This window comes from Stegostoma tigrinum, chromosome 11 (genome assembly GCF_030684315.1).
Source record: "Stegostoma tigrinum isolate sSteTig4 chromosome 11, sSteTig4.hap1, whole genome shotgun sequence".
Lineage (NCBI taxonomy): Eukaryota > Metazoa > Chordata > Chondrichthyes > Orectolobiformes > Stegostomatidae > Stegostoma > Stegostoma tigrinum.
Window position 1 is genome coordinate 636,564 of NC_081364.1, and position 16,208 is coordinate 652,771.

The 16,208-nt window shown below is 44.0% G+C and overlaps 1 protein-coding gene across 2 annotated transcripts in view; it reads right to left on the reverse strand.

Annotated features, from left to right (window-relative positions):
* LOC125460176 (6-phosphofructo-2-kinase/fructose-2,6-bisphosphatase 4-like) overlaps positions 1-16,208 on the reverse strand; it is a 127,177-nt gene that overhangs the window by 63,302 nt on the left and 47,667 nt on the right. For both annotated transcript variants that reach the window (XM_048547311.2, XM_048547312.2), the window contains exon 2: positions 10,884-11,109. In XM_048547311.2, coding sequence (XP_048403268.1) covers positions 10,884-10,899 — 16 coding nt within the window. In that variant the 5' untranslated portion in view covers positions 10,900-11,109. The remainder of the gene's footprint in view (positions 1-10,883; positions 11,110-16,208) is intronic.

A 16,208-nucleotide genomic window follows, 5' to 3' on the forward strand; every position in this document is an offset into this window, starting at 1 on the left:
TGAACACAAGCAGCATCAGGGGAGCAGGAAAGCTGACATTTTGGGTCTAGACCCTTCTTCAGATTTTCTGCTGTGTTCATCCAGCTCTACACTTTGTTTTCTCAGATTCTCCAGCATCTGCAGTTCCTACTATCCCTCACACAGATCTTTCTGAATTAGGTGTATGGTGGGTGGGGCGGTCAGAAAGCCAGGCTGTTGTGGGGGTGGGGGTGGGGGTGGGGGTGGGGGGGGAGCTGACCAGTGAAAGGACCCGGAAACATGTGGCAGCACTTGTGGTGAACGAGCAGGCTGTAAAGAGAGTTTCAGAACAGTCCTAGCTTCAGGCTCTAGAATTTTCAAGCACCCAAATACGTGGAGGTGGTGGAGGGAATGAAGAGGACTGTGTTGGGCTGTATCGAGGAATTGGAAATATAATGTGAAGTTTATATCACACACCACTCCATTGGTGGATGCAAAATATGCAGATACTAGAAATACAAATAAAAACAGGGTGACAATATTCCGCAGCTCAGGAAATATCCTTGGACACGAAGGGTCAAGGTTTCAAGTTGATATCTCTATCTCCAAAGAGATGTCCCAGCTTTTGTGTTCTTTATAATCCAGCAACAGCACTGGTCAGTCTCTTCCCTTGCCATCCTGAAAGTTTCTTTGCATTTATATAGCATCGTCAACATGGTAAACTGTCTATATTTCATAGGAAAGTCTTCAATTAAATTGACACAGTTTTTGAGTAGGGAGAAATCAATGTAACTTGCTGCAGTATGATTTAATGGATACCACTCAGCCCCTCCGTGACTAATTTGATCCACTGTCCATTTTGCATTTGAAAATCTTCACAGTAATGACTGGCAATTTGACCATGAAGGCATCGTAGACAAGCTTGTGGTGGTCACCATCTCCCAATCTTATCATTACAAATGCAGTGACTGTTGCAAAGAGAAGGAAGCTCTCACAAGATTTCTTCTCCTTTGCTCAAAGTCATAAAAGCCAGAGCAAACTCGATTAAAAAGAGAGCGTAGTCGGCTTCTAAACTCTCATTTGGACTGAACTGTACCTTGGCTTGCTGAAAGAATACAGAGGGTGGTAGTTGATGGGAAATGTTCACCCTGGAGACCAGTTACTAGTGGTGTACCGCAAGGGTCGGTGTTGGGTCCACTGCTGTTTGTCATTTTTATAAATGACCTGGATGAGGGTGTAGAAGGATGGGTTAGTAAATTTGCAGATGACACTAAGGTCGGTGGAGTTGTGGATAGTGACGAAGGATGCTGTAGGTTGCAGAGAGACATAGATAAGCTGCAGAGCTGGGCTGAGAGGTGGAAAATGGAGTTTAATGCAGACAAGTGTGAGGTGATGCACTTTGGTAGGAGTAACCAGAAGGCAAAGTACAGGGCTAATGGTAAGATTCTTAGTAGTGTAGATGAGCAGAGAGATCTCGGTGTCCATGTACACAGATCCTTGAAAGTTGCCACCCAGGTTGACAGGGCTGTTAAGAAGGCATACAGTGTTTTAGCTTTTAATAATAGAGGGATCGGGTTCCAGAACCAAGAGGTTATGGTGAGGCTGTACAAAACTCTGGTGCGCCCGCACTTGGAGTATTGCGTACAGCCCTGGTCACCGCATTACGAGAAGGATGTGGAAGCTTTGGAAAGGGTGCCGAGGAGATTTACTAGGATGTTGCCTGGTATGGAGGGAAGGTCTTACAAGGAAAGGCTGAGGGACTTGAGGCTATTTTTGTTAGAGAGAAGAAGGTTGAGAGGTGACTTAATTGAAACTTATAAAATAATCAGAGGGTTAGATAGAGTGGATAGGGAGAGCCTTTTTCCTAGGATGGTGACAGCGAGCACGAGGGGGCATAGCTTTAAATTGAGGGATTAAAGATATAGGACAGATGTCAGAGGTAGTTTCTTTACTCAGAGAGTAGTAAGGGAATGGAACGCTTTGCCTGCAACGGTAGTAGATTCGCCAACTTTAGGTACATTTAAGTCGTCATTGGACAAGCATATGGACGTACATGGAATAGTGTAGGTTAGATGGGCTTGAGATCGGTATGACAGGTCGGCACAACATCGAGGGCCAAAGGGCCTGTACTGTGCTGTAATGTTCTATGTTCTATGTTCTGTACCGAAGGCGTCATAACCTTATGTACAAGGATGTGACCAAGACTGGAAGGTTTTGAGTTATAGGGAGAGGCTGGAAAGGCTGTAATTTTTTTTCACTGGAGCTGGGACGTTGAGGGGTGACCTTATAGAAATTTATAAAATCATGAGAGGCATGGGTAGGGTGTCCAAAGCTATAGGTCATAGGTTTAAGGTGAGAGGGGAAAGATTTAAAAGGGACCTAAGGGACAAACTTTTCACTCAGAGGGTGGTGTGTGTATAAAATTAGCTGCCAGAGGAGGTGGTAGAGACAGGTACAATTAAAACATTTAGAAGATATTTGAACAGGTATATGGATAGGAAAAGTTCTGATGGATATGGACGATATGTAGGCGAGTTCAGTTGAGGTAACCTGGGCCTGGCCTGCATGGGCAAGTTGGGCAAAAAGACTGTGCTGATTGATTCAGCACAGAGCAGAAATGAGACAGAATTTGCCAACAGTTTCTGGTCTTTCTCATTGGACACAGTAGTTACTATTAGACCATAACATATAGGAGGCTACTCAGTTTGCTTCACCAATTGGATCATGGCTGATTTGATAATCCTGAACTCCACCTTCTGCTGTTTCCCATTTCCTTGAGTCCCTTACAGACTTGAATATGCCAATGATCCAGCCTCAACAGCCCTCTGCAGTATAGAATTCTACAGATCCACAACTATAGAATCCCTTCATTGCTGAAAGAGGCCATTCATCCCACTGAGACTGCACGGATCCACCCAAAAAGCATCCCACCCAGACTCAGGCCTCCTCCCTATCCCCTTAACTCTGTATTAACCATTGCTAACCCACCTAGCCTACACATTCCTAGACACTATGGGGCAATTTATCATGGCCAATCCACCCTAACCAGCACATCTTTGGATTATGGGAGGAAACCCACAGACAGACAGGGAGAATATGCAAACTCCATACAGACAGTCACCCGAGGCTAGAATTAAACCAGGTCCCTGGTGCTGAGCGGCTGCACTGCTAACTATTTCGCCACCATACCACCCTCTAAGAAAAGAAATTCATTCTCATTTCTGTCTTAAATATGCGACCCCTTATTTTGAGATTGTATGGCCTGGTTCTGGACTATCCCACTAGGGGAAACAATTGAGGTTGGGTGGCTCGCTGAGCTGGTTTGTTGCTCCGCAGATGTTTCGTTACCCTGCAGGGCAGGGAGTGGGTCTTTAGTTCGGGTGAGCAGTTGTCGTAGACCCACCACCCACTACGGACCAAATGTCATCTATAAGATCCCCTGCAGAGACTGTGAGAAACACTACATCAGACAAATAGGAAGGAAACTAACAACAAGAGGACATGAACACCAACTGGCTACAAAAATACACGACCAATACTCACTCATCTCTATCCACATGGATAAAGAGAACCAGCAATTCTACTGGGACAACACCAAGATCCTGGGACAAGCAAAGCAGAGACAGGCACAGGAATTCCTAGAAGCCTGGTACTCCACAAAGAAAGCCATCGATAAACACATAGAGCTCGGCCCCATACACACTTCACTACGAAGGAAAACCAAAAGTGAGGTAATCCATCTCAACGGACGTTTAAGAAACAGGCGGGAAAACACACTGACACTTCATCGGAGGCTGCCCTGATGATGTTACCCTGCAGGATAATGAAACGTCTGCGGAACAACAAACCAGCTCAGCGAACCAACCAACCTCAACCTCCACAACCTGAGCCTCAAAACTACTCCAAAACCTAAGGGGAAACAATCTTGCAAGCTTTTCCTCAAAAGATTATTTTCTCCTTTTCTTGTTGCTCGTCTTTTACTGATTTTTAAAACTTGCAGAATCCTCTGGCCTCCCACTAATCTTTGTCACATTGTATGCTTTTCTTTCAATTTAGAATCTGTTCTAGATGGAACTTCAGTCTGACACAAGCATACCTGTCCTTCATCCCAACACAAAACCCTTGTTGTTTTCTTTCCCTGGAGCTCTGTCCCTGACACATTCCTTGCTCGTACAATTAAATATGCCCAGCACAGAGGAAAGCCCAGTCGGTACAGTCAGTCACACTGGGTTAATGACATAGTTCGGTCTGACCCAACTTGTACACTGCAAAATGTGCCTTTTCCAAATATTGCTGATTCATTTTAAAATGTTTTCTTTCCAGGCAGTCAGCAAATGGAAACATTACATTTAAAGCAAAATATTTCAGATAAGAGAAATCAAATAAAAACAGAAATTGCTGGAGAAACTCAACAAGTCTTACTGTGTATGTGGAAAGAAGAATTAACATCTGCAGTTCTTTCAGTTTTTATTTTGTATTTAACTCACTGCCACATCTCTTGTAGGCATACCCTCCTTGAAGGAGTTCTGCTACTCTCTCCAATAGGATTTCCTTTCCATCTTTTTTCTCATCCAGTTCTGAGGAACAGTCTCCCCCAAAACATTAAACTCTGATTTCACTCCACAGATGCTGCCAGACCTGCTGAGCTTTTCCAGCAATTTCTATTTTTGTCTTTAACATTTCGAGCCTGATGTGTCTCTTCTTCAGAAGCTGATCTGAAACAGTTCCTGGTTACCTCTCAAAGCATACTGCTTGAACAGCTGAGTTTTTCCACCATATTTTGATTGATAAGTGTACATGGAGGAGCTCTCAGTCTCTGGCTGCAGAATCAGAGAACCATACAATAGAGTGGCCCTTCTTCCCTTTGAGCCTGTACCACCAAAAATGGCATTCTACCTACATCTAATCCCACTTTCCCACACATGGCCCACACCCTTGGATGTTATGACATTTCAGTTGCTCATCCAATTATTTTTTAAGAAGTTTGCATGAGGTTTCCTGCCTCACTGCCCTCCCAGCCAGTGCATTACAGACTCACACTACCCTCTGGGTGGGAACAGTTTTCCTTAAATTCTGAACCTCCTGCCATTGACTTTAAAATCATGCCCCCTTGTTATTGACCCTTCGACTGTTTCCTATCCACTCAATCCACATGCCCCTCATAATTTTATACACCTCTATCTGATCCCCCTCAGCCTTCTCTGCTCCAAAGATAACTACCCGAGTGTATCCAGCCTCTCTCCATAGCTAACCTGCTCCATCCCAGGCAGCATTCCAGTGAATCTCCTCTGCACCCCCTCCAGTGCAATGACACCGTTCCTATAGTGCACTGACCAGAGCTGCACACAATGCTCCAGCTGTGGCCCAACAGAGTCCTGTACAGCTCCAACATCACCTCCCTACTCTCTTAATCTATGCAACGATTGATAAAAATGTCCCATATGCTGCCTTCAGGGATCTGCGGTCAAACATCCCAAGATCCTTCTGTTTCTTTGCGCTTCCTAGTGCCCTGCCATTCATTGATTGCTCCCTTGTCTTGTTCCTTCTTCCAAAGTGCATCACCTCACATTTATCAGGATTAAATTCCATCCCCAAACACACCCACAGACACCTGCTGACACACCCAAGAGAATCCCCCACTCCTAGAAAGCCCCCAGGGACAGGGACAATTCCAGAGCCTCAGAGAGGAAGAGGTTTTGTTCTGGCGAAGACTGGATATCTTGGGACTGTGCCCTTGAGACGCAGAGGTTGAGGGGAGATTTGATGGAGGTTCTGGATAGGGACAAGCTATTCCCATTCCTGGATGGATCGAGGTGAAGAGAGGAGCAGCAACTTGAAGTATAACTGTTTAGCTCGCCATGCAATTAGTGTCTGGAATGTTCCACCCAAGGTTGCAGTAAAGGTAAATTAAATTAAGGCCTTTAAAAGAAAAATAGATAATTTTCTTAAAAGGTATAAACTTGCAGGATTACAGGGAAAAGGCAGCGGTGCCTTCTAAGGAAACGGTTCCTTTACAGGGGAAATACAGACAATGCTCCTCCTCCTATCCTGCAGCATTCTATTGTTAACAGCTTGCAGTTTTAAAAGTGGAGGTGAAATAATTTAACTATGTTTAAAAAAAAACTCATATTCTGAGCATTTCATTAAATACAACCTCTATCTATTGAGGAACTTATTTTTAATTTACACATGACATAACGAAAGAAAAAGAACTCAGATATGGATCACATCTGGGCAGGTTATTCTGACTGCCAGGAAATGGCACAGTTGTCTGAAAAACTGAAAAACCCAACCCAGCTCACAACACCAAGGCAAAGGTCAAAGGTGAATCGCAGCAAAAAGCAACAAACAATTGCACTTCCCACAATCCAGTCTACTGCATTCACTGTTCACACTGTGGTCGCCACTTCATCGCCAAACACCTACGTTCCATCTACAAAACAGACCTTGAGCTTCCACTTGCTTGTGACTTCAACCCACCACTGTGATTCCTCGCCAACAGCTTTGACCCCAGGCTAGCTGCAGTGCTCCAGCAAAGCTCAGCGCAAACTGGAAGAACAGCACCTCATTTTCCACTTGGGAACTCTGCAGCTTTCTGGACTTAAAATAGAGTTCAACAATTTTAGGGTCTGAGCACCTTTTCCCATGTCCTTCACCCTAACCCAACACACCAGGCCTTGTCCTCACACAGGACCCCACACAACCCATTGTCAGTTACTAATAGACCCCATTAGCAGCTATTCATTCTCCCAGATTGACCTTTACTCACTCATCTGTTCAACTATTTTTCTCTATCTTTGGGTTCTATCTCCAACTATCATTTACTCCCCACCAACATCACGCCCCGCCTCAATCTTCTGTAACAATACCAATATTTTCCAAGCTACCATCAGTCTGAAGAAGGCTCACTTGACCCGAAACTTTAACTGTGATTTCTCTCCACAGAAGCTACCAGACCTGTCGAGTCTTTCCAGTAATTTCTTTGCTTGTTGTCAATGATCAACTGTTTTCTCCTGCTCCAAACAGGCTGCTACCAAGAGAGACAACAGACCATAAATATTTCCATCAATAACCACATCGAACAAAATGAACTGGAACAGCAGCTCAGTGGTTAGCACTGCTGCCTCAAGGCACCAGCAGCCTGAGTTCCACTCTACCTTTGGGCGACTGCAAACTCCACACAGATATTCTCCTTGTGTCTGCATGGGTTTCCTCCCGCAGGCCAAACATGTGCAGGCTAAATGGATTAGCCATGGAAAATGCAGGGTTACAGGGATAGGGTGGCAGGTTCTGGGTTGGATACTGTTCGGAGCATCAGTGCAGACTTAATGGGCTGAATAACCACTTTCATTACAGTAGGAATTCTATGATTAACCCTCGAAAGATCAAATCTCAAGGCCACAGAGGGCCCAAACTAATACTCAATAATTTTAACATAACTTTTGGATAGATTCACAACATTACTGTAAAATAATGTATTTGGCAGGAAATCGCTCACAGAATCAAACACAACTGAGACATCAACCCCATGACCAGTGAAGTCAGCAGTTGGAAATCTTGCAGCGAGTAACTTGCATCCTGACTCCCCGAAGACTGTCCACAAGGCACAAGTCAGGAGTGTGATGGAATACTCTCCACTTGCCTGGATGAGTGCAGCCCCAACAACACTCAAGAACCTTTGCACCAAGCAGCCCATTTGATTGGCACCACATCCAAAAGCATCCCCTCCCTCCATACTGATCCTCAGTAGCAGCAGTGTGTACCATCTCCAAGATGCACTGCAGAAATTTACCAAAGATCTACAGACAGCACCTTCCAAACCCACGACCACTTCCATTTGGAAGGAAAAGGGCAGCAGGTACATGGGAACACTACCCCCTGCAAGTTCCCCTCCCAGCCCCTCACCATTCTGACTTGGAAATATATTGCCGTTCCTGAACTGTTACCGGGTCAAAATCCTAGAATTCCCTCCCTAAGGGCATTGTGGGTCAACCCACAGCATGTGGACTGCAGCGGTTCAAGAAGGCAACTCACCCCCACCTTCTCAAGAGGCAACTAGTGATGGGCCATAAATGTTGGGCCGAAAACATTATACCAAAATACCAAAAACATTAAACCTTTTAAATTGAGAGAACTTTAAGGTGCAACTAGTCCATATGGGATTTAAAAATTGCTGAAGCTGTTCGTGATTATTGTTAGAACATATTGGGTGACATACTGGCTCAGTGATTAGCACTGCTGCCTCACAGCGCCAGGAACCCGGGTTCGATTCCAACTTCAGGTGACTGTCTTTGTGGAGTTTGCACATTCTCCCCGTATCTGCATGGGGTCTCTCCGGGTGCTCCGGTTTCCTCCCACAGTCCAAAGATGTCCTAGTTAGGGTTCATGGGCCATGCTAAATTACCCAGAATGTCCAGGGATGTGTAGGTGGAGTACGGGGGATGGGTTTAGGCTGGATGTCTGAGGGGCAGTGTGGACTTGTTGGGTGAAGGGCCTGTTTCCACACTGAAGAGATTCTATGAAATATCTTGATGAATTTATTGTGAATGTACAGTGCTGCAATTCCAAATGTCCAATCTTCCGAACTGTAATGCAAAACTATTCTAGCTGTTGTCCCTTCCTGCAAAGCTTTCCCATAACAATTCATTTTAAAATCATTTATTCTCAATTGAATGAGGTCAGAAAATCAGTAAAACCACACAAAACTGAGACTGCTTCCTGGAAATGATCTTCATTCACAGCTGGAGCCAAATGGAGAAAGACCACCGTGACCTCAAATGTTAACTCCATTTCACGCCATGAATTTCAGGAATATTTTGGATCCCGTGTCCAAATTCTCAAGTTTTCAAACTCAAATCCACAGAAGGACCAAACAGATTTATAAAAAGGCTCAAGCAACAGGGAATGTTGTTTCACACAATTGCCAGTTAATGACAAACTAGAATAAGTCATAATTTCTGCTCATTTCTGAAGAAGGGTCTGGGCCTGAAACGGCAGCTTTCCTGCTCGTCTGATACTGCTTGGCCTGTTGTGTTTATCCAGCTGTACACCTTGTTATCTACATTATAAAGATTCACTAATGGTTGATGCTTATACATTATCCATAATGAACATAACATGACAAAGATAATCATTGAGACAGGTGTAGAAACACGACAGCACATGTGGTGAGACCATCACTATGGTTTGGAACCTGTGTTGAAGTTGAGACTTAAACGTTGAATGGTACTTTTTAAGAGGGAAATGCTGCTACTGTTAATTTTGAGACCCAGCAAAACATTCTGGGACCCAGGTTCAATTCTTACCACGGCAGATGGTGGAATTTGAATTCAATAAAAATCTGGAATTAAGACTCTAATGATGACCATGAAACTATTTGCTGATTGTCAGGAAAAACACATCTTGTTCACTAATGTCCTTTAGGGAAGGAAAGTGCCATCCTTACCTGGTTTGGCCTACACGTGACTCCAGACCCACAACAAAATGGTTGACTCTGAACTGCCCTCTGGGCGATTAGGGATGGATAATAAATTTTGGTCTAACCAGCAACACACACATTCCACAAATTTAAAAAAAATTTGCAGCTGATTTGGGAGTTGGCTGGAAAGGACGAACACTAATTAACCAGGAGAAGTTTAAGCATACTGTTGTTGATTGGGCACCAAGATGTTGTTAGCCTCAGGGACTTGTAGCTGTTTGAATGTTGAACATTTCCACGTTGTTGGGTAGATACGAGTGTTGTAACTGAACTGGAACAGTTTGACCAAGGGAGCGGCAAGTTCTGGAGCATAAGTCTTCAATACGTTTACTGAATGTTGTCAGGAGCCATAGCTTTTGCAATATCCACTGTTTCCAACCATTTCTTCATATCATGTGGAGGAAATCGAATTGGCTGAGGACTCAGTTTCAACTAATTAGAGGTAATCAGAACACTTGTTTTCAGGTGTCACTAACTGATTCCTTCCCTCGCATTTTACAATGATTGGCAGAGGGTTGATGAAGCTATAGTTGGTGTCAGTGTCCCCAAGTGAAGGAAGTGATGGAGGGGAGTGATCAGCTCAGCTCTTCAGGACAGTGAGTTCTGTATTTGGAGACTGCAGGGTTGAGCTCAGTCAACACGCCATGTGGAGAAAGGCACTTCAAGGCTTAAAATCAAGTGCCTCACTCTAAAACGACCAGTTACACAAGCAGTCAAGCTGCAGAATTATAACCGAGCTGGGAGATAGCTGCCAAGGAACTGAGGGAGACAGACCAAAATTAAATGGTTCATTCCACCTTTACATTAACACAGGTTTCAGAATTCCCAAAGTGCAGGTGTGGTCATACTCTTCAGACTCACAACAGGGAAAGTGATAAAGTGTGTGTGTATCACATCACATCTCCCATCACATGGGAGATGCATTTCAAAAATACCATTCATCTAGGAATGGAGCAGAATCTTCACAAGAATGAGTGATAATAACTAATTCAGTCAAGAGACTTTTTGAATTACTGTATGTGTAAATTCCACAAAGCAATCAAACTGGAAAGAAAAGACACTTTATTTTAGAAACAATGTTTTAAAGAAACAGTCCAATGCTTTATCATGATACATTACTCGTAGAAAAATCCCAAATCCATGGAAACTGTTGAGGCTCAGGGGGCAACAATGGGCACGTGCCAACTCCTTACCGCCTACCACTTTGCAAAGTTCTTTCATAATGTTCCAGCAAAGAGAAAAGCCACTTGCTTCCCCAAAACCGCCAGCACTTTTCAGCCATTCCCATAAAATAATCATCTTACTTTCTCCAGCCTTGTGTAATGCGCACGTGTTTGTGTGCGTGGGAGTGCACGCGCCGTAATGTGTTGTTCTTGTGAACTCCAATAAATTGAACCGGAAAGGTGACATTTCAACAGATGAGTTAATATAAGGTTGGGTCACTTACCTCTATTGGTCATCATTTTTCAATTCAATCCCAGGCTCCATGTAACATGAGTAAGGGAGTAACAGTTGTTTTAAAGAGCTTTCTGGAAGAAATAATAGAATCTCCCCTGATAATTCCTGAATCCTTGCTGAGTCCTCATCACTTCTTCCAACCAACAGCAGTTCTCCTTGTCCCAGGGTTTGAGTCCAAACCTGCTCATCCGCTCTCATGAAATCCGTTTTGCAAACTGAAAGAAAGATTAGAATTTGATAACTACAGTAAATGATGGAGACAAATCCAAATGAATGTCCATTGGAACACGGCTGCTGCACTATAAAACAATAATGAACGTTTCTAAAGATCTAGTAAACAAAGATATCTTCTTCAGGAAGATGGCTGGATTCCTGAAAATGATAATGTCCTTTACTCTGTAAGGTATCTTACTGGCTGGAATGAAGCAGTAGTTTTGGAGATTGGTTATGAAATGGGTTACAACAGATTTTTTTCAACACAGTGCTCTGCAATCTTACTATAGATTAGCCAAAATTTATAATGATTCAAAATGCCTTTTGGAATAAACCTAACCAGATCTGGGTCTGTTGCTGGGTTGAGAAGTGGCAAATAGAGTTTAACCCTGAAAAGTGTGAGGTGATTCATTTTGGAAGGACAAACTTGAAAGCAGAATACAGGGTTAATGGAAAGATTCTTGGCAGTGTGGAGGAGCAGAGGGATCTTGGGGTTCATGTTTACAGTTCCCTGAAAGCTGCCACCCAGGTGGCTAGAGTTGTTAAGAAGGCAAATGGTGTGTTAGCTTTCATTAATACATGGATTGAGTTCAAGAGTCATGAAGTTATGCTCCAGCTATACAAAAGCCTAGTTCAGATACAAATGAAGTATTGTGTCCAGTTCTGGTCACCTCATTACAGGAAAGAATTGGAAGCGTTGGAAAAGGTGCAGAGGAGATTTATCAGGATGTTGCCCGGAATGGAGGGAAGGTCTTACGAGGAAACATCGAGAGAGCTAGGGCTTTTCTCTTTAGAACGACAAAGGATAAGGGGTGACTTGATAGAGGTGTACAAAAGGATCAGAGATATAGAGTAGACAGCCAGAGACTTTTTCCTCGGGTGGAGGTAGCTACTTACAAGGAGACATAGTTTTAGAGTGAGTGGAGGTAGATACAGGGGAGACATCAGAGGTAGGTTCTTTACTCAGAGAGTGGCCAGGGCTGGAATGCATTGCCGGAGAGGGGAGTGGAGTCGGCCTCATTAGGGGCATTTAAGCGGCTATTAGATAGGCATATGGATGATAGTATAAGGTAGGGGTGGAGGTTAAATAGACTTTAGGTTTAGGGTAAAAGTTCAGCACAACATCGTGGGCCGAAGGGCCTGTACTTTGCTGTACTGTTCTGTGTTGAAGGGACTGGGGACATTCTGGCGAAGTTTGCCATCTGGATGAAGGGACTGGGGGCATTCTGGCGAAGTTTGCCAATGATATGAAGACAGGTGGACAGGCAGGTAGTACTGAGGAGGTGGGGAAGCTGCAGAAAGATTTAAACAGTTTAGGAGAGTGGTCTAGGAAATGGCTGATGAAATTCAATGTGAGTAAATGTGAGGTTTTGCATTTTGGAAAAAAGAATACAGGCATGGACTATTTTCTAAATGGTGAGAAAATTCACAAATCAGAAGTACAAAGGGATCTGGGAGTGTTGGTCCAGGATTCTCTAAAGGTTAACTTGCAGGTAGAGTCCGTAATTAAGAAAGCAAATATAATGTTGTCGTTTATCTCAAGAGGGTTGGAATATAAAAGCAGCGATGTGCTTCTGAGGCTTTATAAAGCTCTAGTTAGGCCCCATTTAGAATACTGCGTCCAATTTTGGGCCCCACACCTCAGAAAGGACATACTAGCCCTGGAGCGTGTCCAGCGAAGATTCACACGGATGATCCCTGGAATGGTAGGTTTAACGTATGATGAACGACTAAGGATCCTGGGATTGTCCTCATTAGAGTTTAGAAGGTTGAGGGGAGATCTAATAGAAACTTACAACATAATGCATGGCTTAGAAGGGGTGGACGCTAGGAAGTTGTTTCCGTTAGGCGGGCAGACTAGGACCCGTGGGCACAGCCTTAAAATTAGAGGGGGTCAATTTAAAACTGAAATGAGATGACATTTCTTCAGCCAGAGAGTGGTGGGCTCGTGGAATTCATTGCCGCAGAGTGCAGTGGAGGCCGCAACGTTGCATGCTTTCAAGGCAGAGATCGACAAATTCTTGATCTCAAAAGGAATCAAGGGCTATGGGGAGAGTGCAGGGAAGTGGAGTTGAAATGCCCATCAGCCATGATCTAAATGGCGGAGTGGACGTGATGGGCCGAATGGCCTTACTTCCACTCCTATGTCTTATGGTCTTATGGTGTTCTATGTCCTATCGCAACAAAACTGAGCTCCTTCATCTTGGGTATTTTTGTAGTTAAACTTCTCTCTATTGCCTCTTGACATTCACTGGGATCACTATCACCAAGTCCTCCACTCCCAACATCCTGGGGTCTCCCATCGACCAGAAACTCAACTGGACTCACCACATAAACACAGTAGCTACAAGGGAAGGTCAGAAGCTCGGAATACTGCAGCGAGTAACTCATCTCCTGACTCCCCAGAGTCTGTCCACCACATATAAAGCACAGGTCAGGACTGTGATGGAATGGAACATAGAACAGTACAGCACAGTACAGGCCTTTCGGCCCACGATGTTGTGCCAACCTATTATCCTACTCAAAGATCAAACTAACCTGCATACCCCACATTTTACTATCATCCATGTGCCTATCCAAGAGTCGTTTAAATGTCCCTAATGTATCTGACTCCACTACCATCGCTGGCAGTGTATCCCATGCACCTTCCACTCTCTGTGTGAAGAACCTACCTCTGACATCTCCCTATACCTTCCTTCAATCATCTTAAAATTATGCCCCCTCATAATAGTCATTTCCACCCTGGGAAAAAGTCTCTGGCTGTCCACTCTATCTGTGCTTCTCATCATCTTGTACATCTCTATAAAATCACCACTCATCCTTCTTCACCCCAATAAGAAAAGCCCCAGCTTCCTCAACCTTTCCTCATAAGATCTGCCCTCCATTCCAGGCAGCATCCTGGTAAATCTCCTCTGCACACTCTCCCTAGCTTCCACATCCTTCCTACAATGAGGCAACCAGAACTGAACACAGTATTCCAGGGTTTTATAGAGCTGCAGAATAACCTTACAGCTCTTAAACTCAACCCCCCTGCCAATGAAAGCCAACAAAACATGCACCTTCTTAACAACCCTATCAACTTGGGTGGCAACTTTGAGGGATTTATGGACATGGGCCCCAAGATTCCTCTGTTCCTCCACACTGCCAAGAATCTTGCCATTAACCCTGTATTCCGCATTCAAATTTGACCTTCCAAAATGAATTACTTCACACTTTTCCGGGTTGAATTCCATCTGTCACTTTTATGCCCAGCTCAGTATCCTGTCAATGTTCCGTTGCAACCGGCAACAGCCCTCCACACTGTCCACAACTCCACCAACCTTCATATTATCAGCAAACTTACTAACCCACCCTTCCACTTCCTCATCCAGGTCATTTATAAAGATTCCCAGTTGCCTGGATGGGTGCAGCTCCAACAACACTCAAGAAGCTTGATACCATCCAGGAGAAAGCAGCCGCTTGATTGCGGATGTGGTGCCATTCACTCCCTTTGCCACCAACACTCAGTAGCAGCAGTGTGTACCATCTACAACATGCACTGCAGAAATTCACCAAAGATCCTCAGACAGCACTTTCCAAACACACAACCACTTCCATCCAGAAGGAAAAAGGGCAGCAGATACATGGTAACATCACCACTTGCAAGTTCCCCACCAAGATACTCACCATCTGTACTGTTCTATGTTCTATCTGATATGGAAATTTATCGTCATTCCTTAGGTGTCACTGGGTCAAAATATGGCAGCTCCCTTCCTAAGGACGTTATGAGCCTACTTACAGCACATGGACTCCAGTCTGGTTTAAGAAGATAGATCACCATCACCTTCTCAAGGGCAACTACTGACAAGTAATAAATACTAGTCCAGCCAGAAATGCCCATATCCCATCAGTGAATATTCAAAAACAACAATAATTTCACATTTTTGGGCAATATTTCCTTCAAATAGTGCAATGATGTCACATCTCACATCTTACGGTGCCAAAGATTAAATTGTAATTGGTAATTGGGGTGTCTGACCCAAGGAGAAGTAAATTAAATCATGGGGAACATCACATCCTCACAATCTTCTTCAGGCAGGGACTGCATTGATTGTGCACTGTGGAGGCATCACAGTCTGTCAGCAGAGGCGATGGTCTAGTGGTATTAATGCTAGACTGTTAGACCAGAAACTCAGCTCAACTTCTGCAGGCAAAAACAGGAACTGCTAAAAAAAACTCAGAAGGTCTGGCAACATCTGCAGAGAGAAAGCAGAGTTACGTTGAGTCCAGCGACCCTCCTTCAGAAGGATAGAGTTTTGGTTGAACCTAAAGACTGTCTTTTTGTTTTTGTGTATTTTTAAATTGTGATTGAAATGAAAAAAAAGGGTTGTTTTAAAACCAGAAATTGCAAGATTGCTGGATGATTAGAAAGCAAGTAACCAGGCACCATTTGTGAGCACTATTTACACAGCTATAGCTTAAAGCCAGGATTACAGCAATTACCCTACTGATCTCCTGCAGCTAAAATATTTGATCTCTAACCATGACCATTTTCCTATGCACCAGGTCAGACAGCATCCAAGGAGCACGTGAGTCAGGCCAAAACCCTTCCTAGCCACTGTGCCTCAACATGCATTCACCAGTACAAGGGGTTCAGCTCAATCTGTTGGGATGAAAGATTCACACAGTCTCTCTCTCTCTCTCTCTCTCTCTCTACAGAAGCTGCCAGAGCTGCTGAGCATTTCTTGCACCTTCTGTTTTTATTTCAAATGGACTTCATTGGTCATGGAAAGTATTGGGATGTTGTGAAGTTTGCAAGGTGCTATATAAATGCTACATAAATCAAAATGTTTGTGGTTCTGCCCATTCTCTAGGGTAGAGAATAGAGAAACACAGAAGACAGGAGAAGGAGTAGGTCATTCAACCCTGGAGCCTATTCTCCCATTCAACCCTGGGGAGGCGATGGCCTCATGGAATTATTGCTGGGCTGTTAATCCAGAGACGCAGGTTCAAATCCTACCACAGCACAGGGTGGAATTTGAATTCAACAAAAAATAAAAAATAAACATGACCATAACTGATCATTGAGGTCAATTCTTTAATCCCATTCTCCCTCCTTGTC